The sequence below is a fragment of the Pantherophis guttatus genome, chromosome 1, assembly GCF_059756535.1.
Source record: "Pantherophis guttatus breed Tessera chromosome 1, ASM5975653v1, whole genome shotgun sequence".
NCBI lineage: Eukaryota > Metazoa > Chordata > Lepidosauria > Squamata > Colubridae > Pantherophis > Pantherophis guttatus.
In genome coordinates, this window is record NC_142063.1 from 104,186,790 (window position 1) to 104,211,984 (window position 25,195).

General features: G+C 38.4%; 1 protein-coding gene across 1 annotated transcript in view; it reads right to left on the reverse strand.

The window, feature by feature from the left end:
* CD81 (CD81 molecule) overlaps positions 1 to 23,425 on the reverse strand; it is a 66,426-nt gene extending 43,001 nt beyond the window's left edge. The window contains exon 1 of the mRNA XM_034416895.3: positions 23,353 to 23,425. Within this exon, the coding sequence (XP_034272786.1) occupies positions 23,353 to 23,418 (66 nt within the window). The 5' untranslated portion in view covers positions 23,419 to 23,425. The remainder of the gene's footprint in view (positions 1 to 23,352) is intronic.
* Between the last annotated feature and the right edge of the window lie 1,770 nt (positions 23,426 to 25,195).

A 25,195-nucleotide genomic window follows, 5' to 3' on the forward strand; every position in this document is an offset into this window, starting at 1 on the left:
TTCCTGCTCCGGTTCAGCGCTCTCAGTGTGCGCAAAGAGTGTGAAGGGAGGCAGACACCGCGCCAAGAAGCCAAGACCAAAAGTAGCGGTGGTGAGGGCAACAGGGGTGTGTGATGTGCGCTAAATCAAAAGCTTGGTTTTGAGAAAAAGAATGTTTTGTTGGATATAAATGTCAAAAGGATTCAATCTCCAGCAAATTGCATTGCATCTAGGCTCCAAGATGTGTTTTTAATCTTTAAGTGCTATAGCATGCCAAATTTCTATTGGGAAAGCTAATTAGATTCTTACATCAGATTCCCAGATGAAGCCAGCACTCCATTAGGCCTCTAAGTGAAATGTTAGGGAGACTGGATCAATTTCTTTTTTCCACTTCTATCTTCTTAATCCAAAAATGGTCATGTTATTTGTAATAGAGTATATAAACAGTAAATTCAAACAACTGCTGGGAATATAATTCATATCAATCTGCTTGTTATAATTAAGACTGAAATTCCACTCCTGCCTACGAGTATGAAGAGCCTTCTTGATCTTTTACTTTTTAAATATAACTTTTATTAAGTGTACCATATCACTGTTAAGTCATGCTGAGAGAAGGAAGTATCTATGAGGTCGTAAAGACAACATGTATTTCCTCCAGCTGTCCTTTGATTTGGAATCAGACTGGTAAATTGTTTTCCTTACTATATATAAAGGCCTTTCTATCCCTTTGAAATTCACTTAGATTAATATTGAATCACAAAAGGGAAATCCTTTAATTTTGTCTGGACTGATAAAGCACAAAAAAACTTCAGCAGGAAACAATTGTCCACACTATTTATTTATTTGTTAGATATGTTACATCAAACCTTTCCTTCAAAAATAGATACACATACTATTCTCAGGATTTAGATACAACCACAAATGTATATGCCCAATAGTATTCTACATATGGTTTTTTTTGGAGGGGGGGCGTGTAGGTGCCTACAAGTCGGTATTAATTCGTGGTGGTTGCTTGAATCCCTGCAGTTCTGTAAGAATTATTTTCAGAACTGATTTGTCATTTGCCATAGCGATGACAGTGACTGGCCCAAGATCCCAAATTTGGCTTTGTGTCTAAGGTAGGACTAGGAGTCACACTCATCGTTTCTAACCTGGGGCCTTAACCATTGCATAAAACTGACTCTCTGCTATTTACAGCAGGGGTGTCAAACTTAAGGCCCACGGGCCGGATCCGGCCATGGGATGCTTAGATCTGGCTCATGAAGCCGTCCTGGAAACAGTGAAGGACTGGCCCATGGTGCCTCTGCCAGCAAAAATGGAGCTTGGGAGTCCGTTTTCAGACACAACGGCCTCCCTGAGCTTCATTTTCACTGGCAGAGGGATGAAGGATGATGTTGTGGCCAAAAACGGAGCTTGGGAGCCCGGTTTTGCTGGCAGAGCGCTCGGGCCACCACAGGCGCCTCCGACACAAATGACATCAAGCTGGCCACACCTACCCTGGCCATGCCCACTCCAGCTCACAACCATGATGTGGCCCTCAATGAAATTGAGTTTGATACCCCGATTTACAGTAAAAGACAATTTATTTCCAACATTCAGTCATCAACTGAATATTTTTTCTTTTCCTCAAATTTTCTTTCTCATACTTTAAAGATAGGAACATTTGCTGTCCTCCAAGCATATTCATTCTCCAGAATTTCTCAATACATAATGATGCAGCCAAATTATCAGATCGCTTTAGTATCCCGGGATGCTAAATACTAATTTAGTATTTAGTACTAAATACTACTACATTTATTCTATCACTGGAGGTTTAATATTCTTCAATATATGTAGGTAATCCTGCTTATGTTTCTATCAAGTTCTAGCTGTAATTATAGTCCTTCAATCTACTCTTGTCAATTGCTCATGGAACATCTACACTCTTGTAGAGCGCAGAGGGAATGGCCTCAAAGGACAGAAGGAAAAACCACTACCAAGACAAAGGTTCGTTATGAGGGGGATAAACTCAGGCCAAGAAAGTAATTCGAGTAAAAATCTCAGAAAGGCCTCTGCCTAGTATTGGAAAGGTGTCTCCCTACTCCATTTCCAATGTGCATCAATTTTAAGGTGGTGTTTTTTTGCAGTTGCCTTTATTTCCTCTACTTGTTCTATTTTATTTCCTCCTTATTTGAATAATTTCTAATCTCTCTCCATCTTTTATATTTCTTTTAGTTTCTCCTGCCATGGAATTCAACTTGCTATTGTCTGTTTATTAGAATCTATTTGTTAAAATTGAAGGCTATTACAATAATAAGTTGAATTACATGACAATTCCAGGCCAGCTGTCTATTTAACTTCACTATTTGGCCTGCTTCTCCATTTCCAATATGTATCCTTTTTGTTTTTGATTAGTTTTTTTAAAAACTTAAATTTGTTTCTTCTACTGTGTCCTATTGCATTTCCTCTCCATTAGAATAGTTTCTAATCTTTCTCCTAAATCTTTTGTTTAGGATAAAACCAAAAACAGCTGATCCCCTTGAATCTTCATCTAGGATTCTTTAGGAGAAATGCCAGCCAGGCAAGTCAGAAATTTCCTGGAGAAGACGTGCTTGGTAGAATTTGTCAGGATGTCAGGATAATTAATCTGCCATCTTTGCAAATCTTTCAATAGGGCAAGAAATAATAATGTGCTTGGCTGGAAGTGAACACAGACAATAGTATTGTTTCCTTTTAATCGCCTTATTTTGTTCCAGATGCTTGCAATAGCTCCACCAAATTCATTCCCATGGATTTTTATATCATCTGTTATAAATCTTCATTTATTTGTATATGAACACATTATAGCAATCAATGTATGCTAATAATTCTACTTATGCTTATTAATGCACAGTTCCCCACCTCCATATTAAGAGTTTGACATAATTTTGTTTCCTGTAAGAGGAAACATTTTTAATGGGCTAGTGGACAAATCTGAATTTTGAGAAAACATTGTTGCTGTTGTACTTGCCAATTCACCACACAACTGCAATAAACTGCAGTTACAAATCACTGATTTACCAGAAGACAAGCTGAATTTAACCCACCCCTAGATTTGCTTGGGGATCTCTATCTCACCTGTTTTTCTTTCTTGTTTTGTAGGAAAGTACATCTTCTATTGTTAAGAAGATATACACATCTTCAAGCAAAGCAACCTATATTGCAGCAATCTGTTCATGGCATCCATTTGGAATCTGGAAGTCTTGTTAGAAATAAAAATAATGCTGGACCTTTCCTTTGCAGAATGCTCCCTTCCTAACTTTTAATTTTTATTGTCCCTCAGCAATACACTGGGGAAATTGGTCCTATTCTGAATTCTGGTAGTTTGGTGGTTGTTCATTTTGACGTTCTGCATTTTATGAATTTTCATTCAATAGTTTTATTTACCTCATGATAACTAGTCTTTGAATTCCTCCTACATGGCATAATAATCTATCTGAATTCTTACGTTTGAAGTTTCACCTCCAATTTGCCTCCTACTCAAACTTTAGTAAAACATTCTTCCTTGTCCTTGTGAAAAGCAGCCTATTTCATGTTTGTAGTCCTTTATCTTGGTTGAGGAAACCATTCACATGCAGTAGACTTTTCTTTTCTCTTCCAAAGGCAGGAAAGGCGGATGAGAAGACTGCCAGAAATTCTAAGTTTGTAAGCTTTCATTCAGAGGCATCAAAATCTGTTATGTTAATTGGGTATGTCTAGTTTCATGAAAATAAGGACTAGGGTGACATGATAGCAGTGTTTAATATTTTAGGGGCTGCCACAAAGAATGGGGGGGGGGGTGTCAACCTATTCTCCAAAGCAAGAAGCAATGGATGGAAACTAATCAAGGAGACAAGCAAACTAGAACTAAGGAGAAATTTCCTGAAGGGTTAGAACAATTAATCAATGGAACTTGCCTACAGAAGCTGTGGGTGCTTCATCACTAGAGGTTTTTAGGAAGATATTGGACAGCCCTTTGTTTGAAATGTTAAGAGGGTTTCCTGCTTGGGGGGGGGGGTTGGATAGAAAACTCCAAGAATCCTTCCAACTCTATTATTCTGTTATCATTTGTTCCTGTTTGGATGAGCAGAGAGGGTTAATTCTCAGAGGATTTGATGAGTCTTTGCATCTGTTCCATCCCATTCTAAAATTGTACTTCTAGGAGATAGTACATTTCACAAGACAGTGGATTTGTGTATGTATTTTTTGGGGTTCTTTATAGAAGAATTGCCAACTACTACAGTTATTATCTTTGTCCTCTTGCATAAACAATTGTATCTTTTCTCTTCAAGGCTCTTTTTTCTTGCTCAGTATGGTCTCTGTTTCTTTTCCAAAACTTCAGAATTTGTTTCATGTGCAAGGATCTGGAAGCTAGTTGAGTTCCAGCACTGCAAAATCTATGTATTACTCAAAGCCACCTGTCTGTGACCTTCAATTAGCACAAATGGTGTGTCACAGAACAATTTTTTTTTTAATCAAGGCACCTCAAATTTGTTAACTTAAAGAATGTGTACAAAACCCCATTACTCCCATGCAATTGATATTTTAAGGATCTTTACATCAGTTGTACCAGCCACAGTCATGTGGTCACAATTTCCAGTGGTCCCTGCCAGCCTCCCACAAGCAAAGTTAATAGGGAAACCAGGAGGAAGTTGGAAATTGCTCTCACTCCCACTGCATTTTTGCTTGCCTGTGGTCATTCTGTTCATCTGTTTAGGTAAGAAAATATCTCTGAGCCATTGGTTATCTAGTACTTTCTACATCTCTTACTTCTGACTGATAGTATCACCATGCAGATAATTCTTCCCTTTGATCTCTTCGTTGTGGAGAACCCTTTCCTAGGTCATCTTCTATCAAGAAATCCCTATAATTTTTTTATAAGATATACTGTAAGATGTAACCACTGGCTGGCCCAATTAACGCTTCAGAGGTGAAACTGTATTATTTCAATCAATTTCAAGAATTTAAGGCCCCACCAAAAAGAAAAAGATTTTACAAGAGCAAATGGTTTTAAAAAGGCTTAGATAATGTGGTCTCTCTTCAAAATATTTCAAAAGATGTTTTATTTTACCAGTGATGTCAAAAGTTTCTTTCAAAATACTAAAGTACTGTATATAATCAAACATCTTATATGTACTACAATCAGATCCTCAGAGAGGATCTACAAGAGGAAACTACAAGTCTGTGGGATCTTTTTGAACTAGAACTCATTTGCCAAATGGAGTCAGGTGTAAAGTGTATAATTTAAACTACACAGTCATTTCACACAATAATCCTCCTGCTAACCTCAAGCTTTCTGTTTCAACTGATTTATTTGTTGTTGCATTCCTATAACACAGCAGCTTTATAACTGATGTTCCCTTGGTGACTCACAAACACTGTATATCACTAAAATGGAGTAAGAAGCAATACTGAATTAATCTGGGGAAGTGCCATTTTACCGCTGCTGTGGCTAAACCAATGAAAGCTAGACATCCTGGTCAATTTTATTACAGATCAATACTTAGATATATATTTATAGACCATAATTTATCATCTCTGTATCCCTACTCTAGGGAGGCTATGGGATTTCCTTTTTGAAAACTCACTAGGCATTTATCAAAGATAATAATCCTTTGAAAATAGCCTTGCGAAACAGAATCAAGAAATGACCTAAAGGTTTGGCCAATTCTGTGATGAAATCCTGCAGAGAAGTCAGACAGGAAAACGAAGGAAGGAAACCAAATTCGCAGTGTTCAGATGGCAGAGCCTCAGGGGGGCCGTAAAAAAGGCTTTGACCTTGGAACGAAAGCATTCCGGAATGCATACAAATTCCTGTATACACAAGATCACAGACACAGCCTCTGGAATCCTTTTCTTTCTTCCTTTTCCTACAGCCACAGAGATACTGTTTTGAGGAAGAAATACTGAAATTCTCAACTTTGCTTCTACCTACCCCTCTGCCTCACATTCTTATGGAGTAATTGGACAGGAGCTCAAAAGAAATTTGACTGGGAAGTATTACACAAAGTAGCCCAGCTAAAATATACTTGGACTAAATTGTGACAAAAGTCACTTCCCATCTGAAGAACCAACCTCCTATAAAAAGGAGGTTTAGGAGGCTATTGAAAACAAAGCTGGAAACTAACTCTTGGTTTTGAATAGTGACATCCTTGTCTCTGCGATAGTTGTTGTTGTTGTTATTTTTGTTGTTGTTGTTATTTTTGTTGTTGTTGTTGTTGTTGTTGTTGTTGTTATTATTATTATTATTTCCAAATCATTCAGTATCACAAAAATGTTTACTTCTGTCAGTACTGCTAGAGTCTCTTATTTGGGATCCTTATTTGATAGCCACTCGCCTCTGTATTTAGAAATTGTAGTTGAAGGAGAGTGGAGTGGAAAGAAACAGACAAACTCTATTCGCAACAATCTTTGGATAACTGTCTGTCTTTAAACAGTGCCATGACTCATTTGAACTCAGGAAACCACTTGGAAATATAGTATGGCTACCACACCCTACTTTTTCTTCCCATCTAAATAGATGCTTTAGCAATCCACATAATTGAGAGCTAAATTGATTCAATTATTCAGAAAGAAATATCAGGATTTATGTACAAGGTTAAAAGTGTATCTGGTTTGTTTGTTTATATCAATTTATATGGCTGACCATCTTACCAATGCAATTTAAATGACTAACAAGAATACACACAAAAATGCATGTGTAATTTTAGAAAAAAATATAACAATAAAAGGCATGCTTCCTGCTTCCCACTAGCTAACATGCCAAACAGATGAGTGTCAGCCCTGGAGCCATTTTCTCCTGGCATCTTCAGGGCTGCCACAGCAGAGGCCGGTTGAGCTGTGGGAATGGGAGGGGGAGATAGAGATAGCAAGGGGGGTGTAACCAAAATAAAATTCTTTCCTCTGAAAACAAGGACATTCCCTGAGGAGGCCAGATGTGAGGCCAGATGAACTTTGGACTGTGACCTGATTGGACCATGTGATGGACTATGTGGACAGGGGTAGGAAAATGGATTTTTAACTAAGGGAAAACCCGAGGGGCTTTAGAGTCGGGTTTCCCCAGATGTGCCAATATGGCCTACCCAATAAATCTACACTTTGAGGAATATGCTTGCCTTGGAGTTATGATTCTATTGGGGGTTTTATGTGGAACCCTGACATTAACCCAACTGTCAGACCTGGAAGCCATCTTTTACATTTGGGCCTTCAGGACTGCCCCATCTTCTTCTGTGGGAAAATGGGAGGGGGGATTGCATAGAGTATGTGTGATATGTAGTCAAAATAACATTCCTTTCTCAGAGAGTCAAGGATGCATTGTCCTGGTACCTGGAGTCAGATGACTGGGAGGTGTCTCCGGTTTGGAGGGTGGATGATTGGACCATGTGATGGACATGAGACTGCTGGGCAGGGACTTGAACTTTCACTTGGGTGGAGAAAATCTGGAAACTTTCAGATTTGGGTTTTACCCGATGTGCCAATATGACATCTTCAAAAAAAGGAACTTTGAGGAAACTCAAGCCTCAGAGTATTCTTTCGTTGGGGGTATTACTTGGAATCCTGACACCAACTCCTAGAGCATGCTCCTACTACATAACCTAATTGTATGGATAGAAACAATGAGAGTAAAGCAGTCTTCTTAAGAAGCTATCCCTGAACTCAACAATTTTAAATGACTTTTACTCTATCTCCCTTTGAAGAGGAGAGAAGATGACTGAGAAAGTCATTACCTCATATTTTCAGAGGGCCCTGAATTAAACAGTTATCTCACTTACTTTTCATTTTTTATTCGATTTCTATAGTAACTTATTTCAGGCAAGTTAATCTCGGTGGCTTTCAATTTGAAAACTATAGTACAGTTAAAACGATAAAAAAACAATAAAACAATAAAAACATTAAAAAAAAAACCAGCAGCCAAGATTTACCTCTGTTTCTTATTTTAAAAAGAGCATTCATTAAAAAGGAAAGGGGAGGGGTTTGAACCCAAAATCATTCATACGAGATAAAGTCTACTTTGCTGATGTAAATTGTACATTGAACAGAAGCAGCATAAACCATTCAGACCAAAGCCATACAGTTCCTCAATTTTGGATAAAACTCAGAATCAGCAAGTTTTGTTTCTTAAATCTAATGTCTGTTAAACTAAGGTCTTTTAAATCAACGGTTTACTATAGAAAGCTAGTTTGGAATATGATCAAACCATAACTAAATATTTTGAAGATTAATTAAAGTAGAACTAGTTTGGCATAGTGATTACCAGGCTAAAAACCAAAAGACTCTGAATTACAGTTTCATTTTAGGCACAAACCTAGCAGACAGAATAGCATTCTTTTTCAGGCCTAGGAAGGAGGCAATGGTAAATCAGTTCCAAAATCTTTACAAGAAAACTGCAATACTGTACTGACTGGAAGGCACCAAAAAATTAAAAGGGGAGTCCAGAGTAAAAAAATAATTGATAGAATTTTTGTCATTGATTTTAAAAGGTTCAACAGCTTGATCTGGATCTAGAGTACCTTATCACAAATCTTAACTATGTCTGCCTGATGATGCAAGGGCCCCCCTTATATTTATTACATGGAGGTGCTTTTAAAAATTTTTTTACGCTAATAGCAAGTATCTGTTTTTCAGTGACTTTTTTTTTGTTTTAATTGTCCGAAACTGCACAGAATCATAGGAATGGAACAAGAGATAAATAATCTAAAATAAATACTTTCCAGTTTTCTAAGCAGCACCATAGCCACATTACTCATCAGAAAGAAATCAGCACAAGGTCTGTGGAACCATAGCAATAAAACAAAAACAAAAGCTTTCTTTGCAATAACAGAAAAATATTAGTTATTAGTAACAAGCAAAATCTGGCCATAGTAGATACTGTTGCATCTAGTGTATGTCACACCTATAATTTCAATTTACATTGGACTGGCTTTGGACATGATAATAATAGCACACAAATTCAATAACTAAAATTAAATTACAATTAAAAATAATATAAAATATTATTATATTCTTGTTACTAGAATGTAAGCTATTACATTCAATGCTTTATATTTGTCTACTGGTAAGTAACACTGGATCACACAAGTTAACTGATCCATAATAATTATTGTATTTGCCCTCCAGATGTTCCTCAACATGCTGGGTTGAGAATTCTGTATCTTTTAGATCAGCAATTCTGGAGGACACTGGGTTGTAGAAGGAAAAGTTAAGCTTAGCAGTTTATAACTACTACACTAAGATGCTAACAAAATTCATATTCGAATTAATGGTTTTCCCACAGGAAAGTGTTTTAGTACACAAGTATAATCTGGCCTTCAGTAATGCAAATAAGAGCAAGATTTTTCAAACACCAAATAAGACTTGTTCGTTCCACATTCTAGACACAGAACAAGGGTCTCACAAAGGCTGATCTCATCTACCAGAAGAGATATCAGTGCTGCTAAAAAAATACAGCATTGTGAAGCTCTGCTTGGTACCTCCAGATTCCTCCTTCATATTTCAATTTAGCCAGAGAAATCATTGCAGCTCATTATTTAACTACCTTTGGGGGAGGAGAAAGGAATAGTTTTCCAATATATGAGCATTCAATGGAGGAGAAAAGACAATCATGGATAATATGGTTTGTTACCACTTAGCAAATGAAGAAACTAAAAGAAAAGAGTGATACTTTGGATCCTTACAGCATTTCTGATAATGACCACTCAGCTGTTTGAAGAACTGTAGCAAGACAAAACTAAACATTTCATTTAGCAACCTGTTCCACAGGCTCAGCTAAGGAAGTTCCTTTTAGCCAGATACTTCTTTCTGGTAGTGTCAACCCACAGGTTTTGGTACTGCCCTCCAAGGCAGTAAGTCCACTTTTTCTTCTGTGTGACAAACCTTCATATCACCCTTCATTCATCTCTTCTATAAGTTAACATAGTCAGGTATTTTTCTTATTCCTCGTAGGGCTTGGTTTTCAGATTCTTCATTATCAATGAATTTGCTCCAATTTGTTAAAATTATTCTTGAATTTTGTTATAGAGAACTGGACATGGTATTCCAATTGAAATCTTGATCAGGCAATAGGGTAATTACCTCCTATGATCTGGACTCTTTACTCCCATTAAATAAAACTCTTTTCAGGAGTTATTTTATATGGAATCATCATCTTCATCAATTATTTAACGACTGTGAGTCTAATTGTAGAATAATAATAATAATAATAATAATAATAATAATAATAATTTATTTTAATAAATAAATTATTTTAAATAATTTTAAAATAATAATATTTTAATAATTATTTTAAATAATAATAATATGCAGAAAATAGTAGCATCATGAACATAAATCTCATTAAACCTTAATGAGGGGTTATTATGGGGGTTTTCAAAGAAATAAGTTATTATAATATGAATGTAAGAAACTATGCTGAGTACATTATGAATATGTGGATATTGTTATTTACAGAGTAAAGAAAGTGCATAGAGGGTAGGAGAGAAGTCACAGTTCCCGTTACTGATGTCTCTGAGGAGAATGGAATATTTATCTACGAGCAGACCAGTTGGCCACCTCCAATACCGGCAAAGAACAGCATGCAATACAATCCAAAAATAGATGTGAATTTTAATCCTTTCAAATGGGTGACTCCCTGGACTAAAATAAATAAATAAATAAATAAATCCCTTAATGCAAACCAGAAATCATCATTACAGCAGCAAAGCAAACCAGGAGAAACAATAGTGATAAACACACATTACATGGAAATCATTCTATTGAAATAATTTGACCTTCCACATTAAAGCAGTTAGGCTCATGGCCAAAACTGTAAATTGACCTAGCTGTTTCCAACATTTCCCTGGGACAGCTGTGAGAGATTTATACAGGAAAAACTGTATGAAATACACAGAGGCAAGCTTGTCCCTTGGAAGAAAGCAATTCATTTACCAGAAATCCAAAAAGACATGTTGTTGCTTTTGCTTATTAATTAAGGCATATTTGTGTAAATAAAATCTAAACTAATATTATTCATTTAAAATTATGATATGGTTACTTATTTGTAATCAAACTGCAGGTGACTTGAAAACACAACTTTTAATCTGGCACATTCCTATTTTAGAGCATTTGTACTGAAGTTTGTACAGTGAACCACTTTTGTCTTACTTCGCAAAAACTAATTTCTGTCTATGAAGTCACCAAGAATCAAGATCAACTTCAAGACACTTACAGTATATTATCCCATCAAGTGGCCACACCTAACTAATCCTGGCTAATCTCAAAGAGCTAAACAAGATCAGACATGCTATCACTTTGATGACAGACACCATACATCTCAGGACTATAAATTAGATTGGGAAGTTGAAAGAGTATTCTGGAAGTAGACATTGGTAAATGCCATGTTTGTATTGCTGTCGAAAAATATTTATTTATTAATCATTTATATAGCTGCCCATCTCTCCCAAAACAAGTCTGAGACATGTCCACGTTGTCCCTATGAGTCAAACTTGATTCAGCAAATATTAATATTTTATTTTATTAAGCTGCCTTAAGATCAGGCTATTTTATTCATCTAGCCCGGGGTCTGCAACCTTAAATACTCAAAGGGCCATTTGGACCCGTTTCCCACAGAAAAGAAAACACCGGGAGCCAAAAAACCCTTCCCATGCCTGACTATTTCCCGAGCGACCACAAAACTAGCATATGTAGTTGAATTAAATGTTCTGTTTTCTTCTGAAACTTTTCTTTTCTTGGATTATATCCATGGTTATTGAAAAGCTCAATAAATCGTGTGCCGGCAGGTGTCGCATATTGGCGGTTGTGATGCATATTTTGAGTGACAGGGAGCCACAGCAGAGGGGTGAAAGAGCCACACGCGGCTCAGGAGCCACAGGTTGCTGACCCCTGATTTAGCCCTATATTGTGACTTTGATAGACAAAAGTTCTTAAAAGAAGGTCTTGGACAGAGGTCTCTCACAGATATTCTGTAAGTCAACATGATTCACTGCTGAGGTACAGTCACTAAAGTCATTTTATGTTTTACAACCATATATGAAATATTCAGTGACAAAATATACTATGGAGCATAATCCCTCACTCGGGTTGTTATGAATTACTATAAACTGAACTTGAAATGAACCTTGAAAACAAGCTGTTACAAGCTGTGTTAACTCAAATTGTCTGAAGAGAAGACCTTTATTATTCTTGGATAAAGCATCTAAGATAAGCAAATCTATGTATTATTCTTAAAATTAAAAAATCTACAATTGTCAAAGAAGAATGTTATGTTTGGAAATTAGCAAACATTAATACGTATCCCTCAAACACTATCATAATATATACTGCCAGTACACTGTCAGCATATCCAAATATAATCAAACTAGATTTCAAACTGTAGTTTTGAGATGTATTTGGCTGTGATGCTTTTTTTAAAAACAGATTTGCAATAGCCAAACAAAGCCAGTATTCCAGAAAGAAACAAAAAAGAAAAAAAAACACCCTAAGACTCTTATATCCTTGTGTGCAAAACAAAGCTGTAATAAAGTAGATTAGAACTTGCAAAATTTAGTAACATATAATCCATCTAACTACACTGTAGATAAGCAATTAAAATAACATAGTAATAGATCTTCTGTTTTAAAATTGACAACTTTAAAGATCATGAATGAGGATTCTAATCACAGCTCTTGCTGTTAGGAAATAGCCAACAGCTAATCAGAATGTGTATAATCTCAATGAAATAAAAATGGCAACATACATGCCTCAAATCTCTTATTTTAGGTCTATATCATATTTACAGCCACCACAAGAAACAGAAATATGTGTGTGAAGTTTAGGAGTGGAAGATACAATGGAAATGCACTAACAGTTACTACTTGTAATTATATAACCCCGTTTGCAGTGTTAAACGCATGCCCTTGACCTGGACAGCTTGAATAGACAGAGATGTATGAGGAATATTTTAGTTATCTAACAGATAAAGTAGCTTGGATTCCTTTGGAACTGAACTCTGATTAGGCAAGTCCTGTTGAGAAGGCTAAGTGTATGTTATTAGGGAGAGAAACTGAGCCCGAAGCTCTAATTTAGGGAGGTGGGGTGTCCCAGAGATTGACTCTCTTGCGTCTTTTGTTTAGCATTTACATGAGGCCACTAGGTAAGGTCATCCATTGGTTTTGGATCAGGTGTCACCAGCTAAACTTCTGGACCTCAGATCAATCAAATGATGCAGTTTGTCTTGACCAATACCCAAGGGCTATAAAGGTCTGGATGGGAAGTGAGAGTCAAGCTCATTTCTACAAGACAAAGAGATTCGCCAGTTGCGCCCCTATTTGGACCTAGATGCCCTACGCACCGTTACTCATGCGCTTGTCACCTCCCGTATTGACTACTGCAATGCCCTCTACGTGGGGCTGCCCTTGAAAACTACTCGGAGACTTCAGCTGGTGCAGAATGCGGCTGCGCGGGTTGTGATGGGAATATCCCGACACTCCCATGTTACACCTCTCCTACGCGATTTGCATTGGTTGCCGGTTGCCCTCCGAGTGAGATTCAAGGTGCTGGTGATTACCTATAAGGCCCTACATGGCTTAGGCCCGGGATATTTGGGGGACCATCTGCAGCCAGCAACAGCTTCCCATCGCCTGGTGCGTTCCCACAGAGAGGGTTTCCTCAGGGTGCCGTCAGCCAGACAGTGTCGGCTGGTGACCCCCCCCAGGGGGAGGGCTTTCTCTGTGGGCGCACCTACCCTTTGGAATCAACTGCCCCTGGAGCTCCGGGTGGCCCCTGACCTCCGCTCTTTCCGCCGCAACCTCAAAACGTGGCTGTTTCGTTTGGCCGGCCTGGACTGATGGGGTTTTAATTCTAATTTAATTTTAACTTGTTAGTCTTAATTGTACTTTTAACTGTTAAATTGTGAGATTTGGATTTAATTTTTTAACTTTTTATTAGATGTTTCTTAACTGTTGTGAGCCGCCCTGAGTCCGGCTGGAGATAGGGCGGCATATAAATCTCATTAATAAATAAATAATATTTGGATCACCCAAGACCAGAGATTTTCCTTTTTTTTTTTTTTTTTTGGTCCATGATGGAATATGACATCCTATTCAGGACTGGGATGCAATCTAGGAATTTTCCTAGATGATTCTTTTTATCATCTGCTGAAAAAGACCAAGACAGCCTTTGCACAGATCCATCTGGTGCACAAGTTGTGCCTGTTTGTGGATTAGGAAGTCCTTCAGATACTCATGCCCTGGTTACTTTATGTCTGTAATGTGGTCTACTGAGGCTGCCCTTGAAGACCACTCAGAAATTGCAGTGGGATGGCCAAGTTACACTGTTGCTTCAGAAAATGTGTCAGTTGGCTTCTGGGCAAATGTAAATAGCAATAGCACTTAGCACTTAAACTTATATACTGCTTCAGAGTGCTTTTCAGCCACCTCTAAGTGGTTTACAGAGTCAACATATTGCCCTGAACAATCTGGGTCCTCATTTTACTGGCCTTGGAAAGATGGAAGGCTGAGTCAACCTTGAGCCTGTCAGGATCAAACTCCTGGCAGTGGGCAGAGTTAGCCTGCAATACTGCATTCTAAATACTGTGCCACTACGGCTCTTAAAGATGCTGGTTGCCACCTATAAAGCTCTTCATGTCATAGAACCTCGCTATCTGAGGAATCATCTGTTTTTAAGTAGTTATTATATGATTTCCCTCAATACCAGAATTGGTAAAATAAGATGTAAAAGAAGACTATGTGATTGGAGAGAGTTGACGTGGTCCAAGTTCAAGTCCAAATAATGAGGGGTCCTTGGTGTTCCGTGAGCTTGTTTTCTTGGAGACATTTCTTTACCCAAACAAGGTAACATCATCAGTGCTAGTCCAAATAATGTCACATTATGGGAACCTAGAAGTGGGCTTTTCTGTCACAGTACCTTCTGTCTAGATAGAATTCCCCCCCCTCTATATATTTATATGGCCTAGATCCTGACATGATACTCTTTAAAAGGCTTTTAAAAACCCAAAGGGCTCCTCCCAAAGAGTCAGATGATGTACACAAATGATATGGGATGCTCTTTGTTGTTCAGAATTCTTTGTGAACAAAAGTAAAATTAGCTCAGACATAAGAACATGATTTGTCTTCATATCCCCTTAAATCATATCTGTGAAATTTAGGCTTAGACAATTATACATCTAAAATGGGAAAAAAATTCTAAATTCCTTACTTTGTACAGCATCTATTCCTCAACATATTGGTAAAAACTATACCTTGTATAGTTTATTAAGAAAACCATTTCCAAAATAAGTATGAATAATAATAGAAAATATTGGGGTGTTAGAATGTGCACAGCTTGATGTTCACAAATAATTGAATATAGATAGAATATCTATATTCTATCTATAGAATCTATAGAATATAGATTCTATTAATAGTGTTTAAAGAACCTCCTATCACTGGAAAGGGGAAAAAAATCAGTCATCCTTCCTTCTTCTATTTCTGCTTGGAACGTAACAAGAATTCAGCAAACAAAATTTATATGTCCCTTTCCATGAATGGGAAATCTGCTGGATCACTAACCCTTGAACATTTATTTTAAAATTTTATCAATTGTACTTTTCATTTTCAATTGTTTCTATTATTTACAAGCTGTTGCGAGAGGGTTTTTATCTTGAAAGTAGGGAGGAGGAAATAGAGAAAGACAATGCAGCCACATTAGGAGCAACATCCAAGTTAATATTCCAAGATTCAAAGGAGACTAATAAAATATAAAGCAATCCAACAAGATTAAGATCAATTGGGGTACTTAGCCTAGAGGGAAAATGGGTGTAAAATGGCTGTAAGTTTTAAGTTATTAACAGCATTAGGTATTCACTCCAAGTTAACAATGGTAATAGGGAAACAGATTTATACTAAATAAGAAGCCACAGCTGAGTAAATATTTACTAAACAGCAACTGAGTACTTAGAGCAAACCATCAAGAAAGGTCATATCTCTCTGATTCTTCAATAAATACTTTGACTGCTGTTTGCCAGATATACTTTAGAAATGCAACATTATGCTTACTAATAAAGGATTGCACAATGGGGGATGCTTCTTGTAGCCCGATAGTCACACATAAGTAAAGATAAAGGTTCCCCTCGCACATATGTGCTAGTTGTTCCCGACTCTAGGGGGCGGTGCTTATCTCCGTTTCTAAGCCAAAAAGCCAGTGCTGTCCGAAGACATCTCTGTTGTCATGTGGCCGGCATGACTAAATGCCAAAGGCGCACGGAACACTATTACCTTCCCACCAAAGGTGGTCCCTATTTTTCTACTTGCATTTTTCACGTGCTTTCAAATTGCTAGGTTGGCAGAACCTGGGACAAGTAATGGGAGCTCACCCCATTACGCGGCACTAGGGATTCAAATCGCTGAACTGTTGACCTTTCAATCAACAAGCTCAGCATTGTAGCCACTGAGCCACTGCGTCCCTAGTCACACATAACCCATAGTTATTTTTTTAAAAAGTGGAGGGAACTGGAGGCATTCTGCTCACATTTCTTCAAACACTGTCTGAAGTACGAGTATACTGGCCTTTAGGAACACAAGTGTGAGGTAACCCTCAGTAACATTTGAGATCAAAGGACAAATGCAGTTGCATCAATTAACTGCTCTGGAAACAAGCATAATAGAGGCAATGTTAGCAGTATATATTTTTAAAGAATATAGCCTGCCTTTAATTCTTTATTAAATTATAAATACTATTTTATTAAGTACCTTATGAATGACATGATAAAATCTCCAATGGAACATCCAACACTTTTCCTTCTATAGTACCGCCAATGTCCATGAGACTTAAGAGACAGTTCCAGAGTTCTCAAAAACAAAGCAGAAGTGGCAAAACAGTAGGAGATGAAACCTCAATTCAGATGTTGCTTCAACCATGGTTTGGGAATTAGGAATGTATGATGAGCCTATACATGCTTCGCTCCCTTATCTTCATCAATTATCTCCTTCATTCAGGAGTCCTTATGTAAACCCATAAGCTGCTAAACAAATTGATTTACAAGCCATAGTTTTACAAACTCTCTTCAGCTGTCTTGAGACTGGAACTAAAAAGTTTATCCAGTTTGGACTTCACAACAAACTACTGTAAAACACAATACAGAAATAGAGGGAAAGCAGGAGCAGCATTGTATGAACACATCAAAACGTTTTGCTTTTCCCCAAAGCTAAGTAAAAGAGTGAGATAGGTGGCTAGATAAGTGTGATAAACAAAATAAATAAAAGCAGCTTCTCTTAATTTCATACTCAGGTGTTGGCCATACCTATAGTTGAAGTTTATTTCAACTTTGCTGATGGGAAAATTTTTCAACTCACCTGAAAATAATAGATTAGTTGCAAGAATACAGGTGGGATGTCCAAATGCTCTGTAACATCTTATCTTTGTTATCAGATCACCAGCAGCTGCCATGAGACAGCTGACTTACTTTGCCTAAAAAGTGCTCAACTTTTAACTCTTGGTTTCTATAGCTACAAGAACCACATGCATTTAAACAATGCTGCATCCTTCATCTAATTTGTTTATTTATACCAGAGTTTAATACAAGATTAAAATGAAAAATAGGACAGCTTTCTGTATGATTGTACAATCAACATTCATACTATTTTTTTTCCCATAGCCTCCAAACAAGCTTTCTCACTCACTTCACAAAGTAGCCAATTTATTGTTCAGCTTCATAAATCTTGTTGCTTTCAGTGGCCATACACAGATAAGTCAATGAACACTGAGAAAGGAATATGAGAGATTTGCCTTATGATGATTGGGTTTGAGGACACTTTTAAGGGACTCTTCTGATTCCCTTACACTTTTGTTTGCCTGGAAGCCATAGAGCAGGGTGTCAAACTCACATCGTCACGGTGGTGTCATGTAACATATCGGGACTTTTTTCCCCTTCACTAAACCGGGTGTGGGCGTGGCCAGCACATGATGCATCCAGCCCATGGGCCTGGAGTTTGACAGCCCTGCCATAGAATATCTGGGGACATGTTCAAACAAGAATCATGATTAAGTTCTTAATCATAATTAACATGATTTGCAACAAAGGTTAACTTCCCTCCCTGCTCTCAGAATTTCATTTGTCCCCAGTATATTCACTTTTCAGCTACTGGTAAGGATAAAATTTCTCAGATTTTGTGATTCCTCCAACCGTAATTCCTAGGGACTACTGCTTGCTATGAGAGTTCTATAGGAAGAATAGAGGTAAATGTTTATCTAGATGTAAATCCCAACTGGCATAAAAGCACCAAGGAACAGGCTTGATTGAAATGTTATTGGCAAAGTCATTTGCAGCTGGAAATATAATTTATTTCTCCCTGCTTCTCTTCAATTTGTCAGCACTTTTTGGCAAGTGGTTGTTTTTAAGAATTTGCTAACTCATTGTGTCCAATACGAATCACAGATGCTCTGCACTTATGGACTTTATTTATGCAGACTTTATGGAAATGTAAGGAGACACGTGTGCTAATATTAATAGGATCATTTTCATAATTGTTTACTTTGGAGAACTGCAAAAATTATCTCACTGCATTGTCTTTCCCATGCGCTGCTTCTTTACATTTCAAGCTAATTTTAGGCTTTTTTTCCCCTCGCTTTTCAGAAGAGAGATTATTTTTTCCCATCCACAACTACTTTATGACAGTAGTTTTGCTTCTGTATGCTTTGCTTCTCATGGAATGACCTTAAATTTGCACAACTCATAAAAATGCTACGAGAAATGATCAGATCAGCCCAATGACCTTGCTTCTATCCTTGAACATGAGATTTATTTTTCTTATTCTGAGGAAACATTTAGCATGAAATGTTTTAAGTTTCACCAAAAGCGCCTCACTTCCATTTGACTCTATATGATTCTGCTGTTGGGACCTTCAGGAAACCCCATTCTTGTCTGAGAAGACAAAAATACATTCCAGAAAAAGGCAAAGGGAAACCATTTCCGAATTGTGGCCAAGAAACTAAATTTGAGGAGTCTTTAATGATATTATCATTTTTTCCTAAGAAATCTGAAGAAACTAAATCGTTTTTGTAAATGAGGCAGGAAACATTATGCCTTTTTGTACCCAATGCACAAAATCCTCATAAATATATCTTAATTAGATCTCCTCTGAATGCAATGTTTCCTGACACCTGTGTGCAACATTCATATATTCATATTTTTAAAGTATTTGGAAGCAGGGGTGAAATGGTACCGGTTTGGGGTGGTTCTCCCGAACCGGTAGTGAAAATGCTACTGGTTCACCTGAACCGGTAGTAAAAAAATTCTTTAAAAAGTAAAAAAAAAGTTCCAACGATTACACGGCACAGCTGATCGTCTGAACATTTTTTTTTACTTTTTTAAAGCATTTTTTACTACCCGTTCAGGCAATAGGTAGTAAAAAAATGCTTTAAAAAGTTTTTTTTTTTTAAAAAAAAAGGAGGTTACGATAATCAGCTGTGAAAATTAGCTGTGCCATGCGATCCTCGGAACTTTTCCTCGGAACTTTTTTGTTTACTTTTTAAAGCATTTTTTTACTACCTATTGGGGGTCTGTTTTTCCTCCCAGGAGGCTTCCCTGAGGCCTGCTAGGCCAAAAATGGGGATTGGGGGGTCCTTTTTTGCTCCTAGGAGGCTTCCCTGAGGCCTGCTAGGCCAAAAACAAGGGGGGGGGGGTGCTACGAAAGAAAGAAAGAAAGAAAGAAAGAAAGAAAGAAAGAAAGAAAGAAAGAAAGAAAGACAGAAAGAAAGAAGAGGGAGGGAAGGGAGAAAGAAAGAGAAAGAAAGAAAAAGGGAGGGAGGGAGGGAGGGGAAAAGGAGAAGAAGGAAAGACCACAAACCCGGCACTAGACGCAGCTTCAGAGGATACCTTGAAAGAACACAGCAATCCAGGGCTGGAAGGGACCAGGAGGTCATCTAATCCAACCCCCTACTCCAGCAGGACATTGTTAGTGAGTTTCTGTCTTTTGACCCCCCCAGTCACATGACCCCACCAAGCCACAGCCACAGAACTGGTAGGAAAAAATTTTAGATTTCACCACTGTTTGGAAGTGATGGAGGCCAAGAGAAATGGCAGTAACAGCAAGGGCAGTTATACTGTAGAAAATTCTCTTATTATGCAATCGATCACAAGGAATTGTGGAACTGAATGGACAAAAACAGTGAGGAAAATTTAAGAAATCATTACAAGAAGTTGAAAACAAATGTCTGGTAACATAACAGAAGAAAAGTCTGAACTGCTCAGTTGCACAATAAATCTTACATAGCCTTCTTTTAAAGTTTCACCCTTTTCAGATTTTACCATTATAAATACTATGTCAACATATTATCAAACACTACCTAAAAATAAGAAAGAATTCTAGATAAGGAGAAAGTGGGGAGAGATGCAGATGTTATTTTTTCTCCTCTCCCCTATTTTGGGAGGAAGAATAGAATGATTCGAGATTAAAGCAATTTTATCCATTTTGCTTTAGTCAATTCCATTGTTTTGGAATACGTTCAGGGACTCATTCCCTAGTTTTCAACATACTGCAAATCTCTTATGTATATTTATTCATAATTCTCTCTCCATCTGTTCAATGTCAATTGTAATAATAACTATAGCTTCATTTGCAGCTATCCCTTTTTTCTGTCCTTCAACTCTTTTCTGGTACCTGATCAGAATCCTTTTAAGTTGAGATCCTTATAATTCCCAGAATCCCAAATTTAAATTGAATTTTGACAGTCTGAGAAACAGAACTCTAAAACATTGTCACAGTTAGCCTGTGAGTGAAGCTAAAGGGTAATTAATGAACTGCAGCTGGTGCATGCATGAAGACTAATCTGAGCACCTTTCTCCACACTCTCCTTGTCTTCAAATTTAAGATTCTAGAAACAGATTAAGTATACCAAAAGTACATGAATGAACTCTAGCCAGTCTTTATGTAACTAATCATAAAAAATATTTAAGAAAGAAATTTCAAGTTCAGTTTTTTCAAGCATATTAAATGTATGATATATATGTACTCTGTCATCAAGTTGTTGATGACTCATAGACCACACAGATATTCTCCATGGTGAGCTGTCTCTACTTGGGCTTTCAGTTCTTCCAATGGAGCACCCATTGCCACTGTAGCTGAATGTGCATGTGTGTATATGTATGTTTATTTATACACACAAAAACACACAATAGATAAAATCTTGAGACAGATAATCTTGATTGACCCAGCTGTTTAGAAGTTGCTTATAAAGAATTCCCAGAGACTCCAAACCAGATGTCCAGCTCTTTTCACAAAACCCTGGGAATTCTATGAATCCCATTAGTTGTAAAAACTGATTAGGGAAAGCTGATCTACTGTGTTCAAGTGTTTATAATCTTGTACCAAGTTAAAACACTGGGTGCTTGATATGGGAAACAGGGCTGTTTGTGAAACCAGGCACTGTTGGTTTATAAACTACAAAATTATTCTATAAGGCTACATATCTCACAACAGTGACTCTGGTTGGTGTACAAGGATAAAACAAACCACAACACAAACTTATGGTTTACTTATTCAAAAGTGTTAATCACACTGGCACTAATGTAATATATGAACTCAGCTGTAATCTACTACCTCTTCTTAATTCCTCTCTCTTCCCAGAGTTTAATGAAGAGTACAGGGCATAGATTTAAGGAGCATCACAAAGTGACGCAGCTTGGAAACAGGGTAACTCTAGCATGAATAGGATAAAAGAAAACACACGAATTTGTTTTATTTAAGACTGTTTATGAGTTTCCAAATATGTCTATAAGAATTTCTATTAATAACTTTCAGCATTGTATATATATTTTACTCAGAAGTAAGTTCAACAGTGTTTATAGAGAAAATTCAAGAAACAGACATAAATATCTTGCTGTTTACTTTTAAATCCCTACTTGAGATGATGGCATGTAAAACATTTCTATACGGTTTCTCATTGAAATGGCTTAATTGGGACAATGTTTCAGAGGAGCATTTAGCATATACAAGATATCTTAGCCCTCTCCTTCCTCAACAAGTACTCAACATTGCTAGCATTTGAAAGCAATTAGATTTATAGACATTTTCACACTACATTCCCACATTTTTTTATATTTTTATCCAAGAGCAAGCCTCAAAATCTGAAGGTGAAAACTTAATTTCCTCCCCATATGAATTTTAAGTAATTTGTGAAGGCCTGAATTTCTTTTCTACTTGAAACCACGGAAACTTGGAGAAACTCAAGACCTTCTGAGATTCGGGGTGTGGTTGGTGCAACAACCAAGGAGGAAAGATGAGATCATGAAAGGCAGCCTAAAAAAATGCTGTAAGTCATCCATTTTAAACCAACATTCACATGAATATTCAGTTTGTTCTTTTATAGACACGAACGCTCTTATTCCCAATCACTTCAGTTCTCAGGCCGATATATATGCAATAATTTCCATAATTCATTAAATAGAAAGAAGCAAAATCAATGCTAGATTTTTTTTTCTCGGACATGTTACTTTGAAAAAATAAATAAACGAAATTCCCTTAAACATAGCCACTTAGGTAGTGTTCCAAAACCACCCCCCCCAAAAATCTACGGGATACAATCTCCCTAAAAAAAAAAAAAAAAGCTGTTTAACAAACAGGAAACTCATGCTTTCCACTAATTTATAGAACGGAGTTGGCAAAAACTCCAAGGGACAAGAAGTCTCTTGGGAGATCCAAATCTGCTCCACGCAACAAAGCTCTCGCAAGAGTCTCTTATTACCAATCTGCATTCGATTGGGAGTTAGCACGAAGAATAAACATGAAAGTTGGCCAAGTAGAAGTTTCAAGACGCTACAAGTACAGGGTTGCACGAAGCATCACATGGCATCAAAGCCAAATGTGGCTTCTCTACTTCGTATGGGTTTTTGTTTTTTTTAAAAAAAAAAACAGGTTAAAGGGGAGACGTCAGAAAGAAAAGCGGGTTGTTGTTTTTTTTGCGAATCGGTGCCCGTTCGGCTTTTCCTGCTCTTCCACCCCATTGCTTTCGGGCAAACCCGGATCCTGAGGCTCTGCTGTCTCCCTCCACGCGACGTCCCTTTTCGGTCGATGCAGCAGAGCGCTTTTGCGGGAGAAACGTGCCTTGCTGCCTGGATGTGGCGGCCATCCTTCCAACCCAGCGCCCGGGGGAAGAGGAGGGGAGGGCGTAAGGAAAACCGGGCGAAAAAGGCTCGCCCGGCCGGGCTTCCTCGTGCACCAGGGCAGGGCAGCAGGAGACGCCAGCCTGGGCTCCTCTCGGAGCCCGCTTCTTTGTTTTGGTGAGGATAAAAAGCAACCAGCTCAGACGACATTAATCACGGAGCGATTCCCCCACCCCCACCCCCCGTCGTCCCCAATCCTCCAACCCGGGACGGAGCAAGCGAAGGCCCGGGAAGACGCCACTCACCCAGAAGACAAAATTGAAGACAAACAGCAGGTATTTGATGCACTTGGTACAGCCTTCCACTCCCATCGCTGCGGCGAGGATTTGGCCTCTTGTTTTGGAAAGGAGGAGTTGCGCGTCTTGTAGCTGCGAGATCGGAGAGATATTTCTTTTTTTCTTCCCTTCAGGCACGCAGACAACCAAGCCGCCCCTTCTCTTTTCCCGTTATTTCCCCTCCCTTGCTAGGGGTTGCAGACACCCTCCCTCTCTTGTCCCTGGTCCCTTGCCAACTAACTCCTCCTACTGGCTGTAGAAAGGCGAAGGGCGGGAAAAAAACGCACTGCCTCCTAGAGGCCGTGGCTCCGGGTGCCACCGTCTCAACTGGGGTGAGTGGGTGGGTGGGTGGGGTGAAGTTTGAGGAGGGGGGGGGCTCAGTAAGAGGAGAGAAACCAGTCCGATGCGGCTTTGAGTGAAGTCAAACCGCACGGCTCGTTTTGTATTGAAATGGAACCCACAATGTATAACCAAGGAAAGCGTTCCCCTCACTTCCTCCAAAAGGAGGGAAGCAGACTTGCTATCTGGTTATTGGTGGTTTTTTTTAAAAAAATATCCTTGTAAAGGTTTTTCATTAATAAGGGATCTGCTGCCCGGCGTCCTGATGGTAGTATCAATGACGAAAAGGTTGCTAGAGGGGTGAACCAATCAAAAGGATTAATCGCTGATGCAATAAAATCATCTCTGATTGCTTCCAGTCTGTTATTTCACACAGAAAGCATCCTTTTCCATCCCGAAAAACAGAACCCTTTAGGATTCAAGCAACAAGTTTGTTTGGGCAGAAATGCACCAAATATTTTCTGAGCCAGAAAATATTTTCCTTTATATGTGTATATCTATCTAAGTCTCCCTCTCTCTCTCTCTCTCTCTCTCTCTCTCTCTCTCAATCAATCAATCTATCTATCTATCTATCTATCTATCTATACACACACACACACACAGTCACTATTGTAAATTAATATGCTCTAATACAAATAGAACTCTTCCTCCAGAAGAAAAACAAATGTTCCTAGACCAGTCTGCAAAGCTCCATTGCAAGATTGGGAACGCTTCCCCAGCACTGCAAGGGATGGCATATACAGCAATCTACAGCAAGTGTGCCAAAAAAAGAAAGAGGAGAATTAAGGAGCTCAAATAAAACATGTTGAAGGGGGCATATTACATTGATAAGTCTGCCATAAAATCAAAATGCCCCCCCCGATCCACCCCGTGGTTGGACCATGATTGAACAGAGTGAATATAGGCCAAGGGTAGGGCATCTTGTGGTCAAATTTCTTTCCCAAGAATTTCTGAGATTTCTCAATTGCAAAGAAGAGATCTGAGCAAGCAATTGCTTAATTTCAAATTCCCGTGTAAGCAGCAAAAACACAAGACCTGTGATGGCTTATGCTGAATTCAGACTACTTTTTGGGCTGGGCTTGGTTTTACCCCCTTCTTTCTACAGCATGCAAACAGCAACTTCCTTTTTTGTGCAGGCAATTGACCTTTTATGACTCCCTAACTATGTAGCGAAGGTGGTTTATAAAAGAAGTCCTGGCCTAAATTTATCTGTTTCTGAAATCTTTTAAAAGTGAACAGCCTAGGACAGTGATGGCTAACCTTTTTGCTGTCGCGTGCCAAAAGCGGGGGGAGAGTGGGGGGGATCGTGCGCATGTGTGCCCACACCCATAATTCAATGCCCACCCGTGTCCCGCCCTCCCGTGCACGTGCGTGTGCTCCCCCCACTTTTGGCACGGATGGCAAGGTGGGCCCATTTTTCACTCTCCCCAGCCTCCAGAGGCTTTCTAGGAGCCTGGGGAGGGCAAAAACGGTC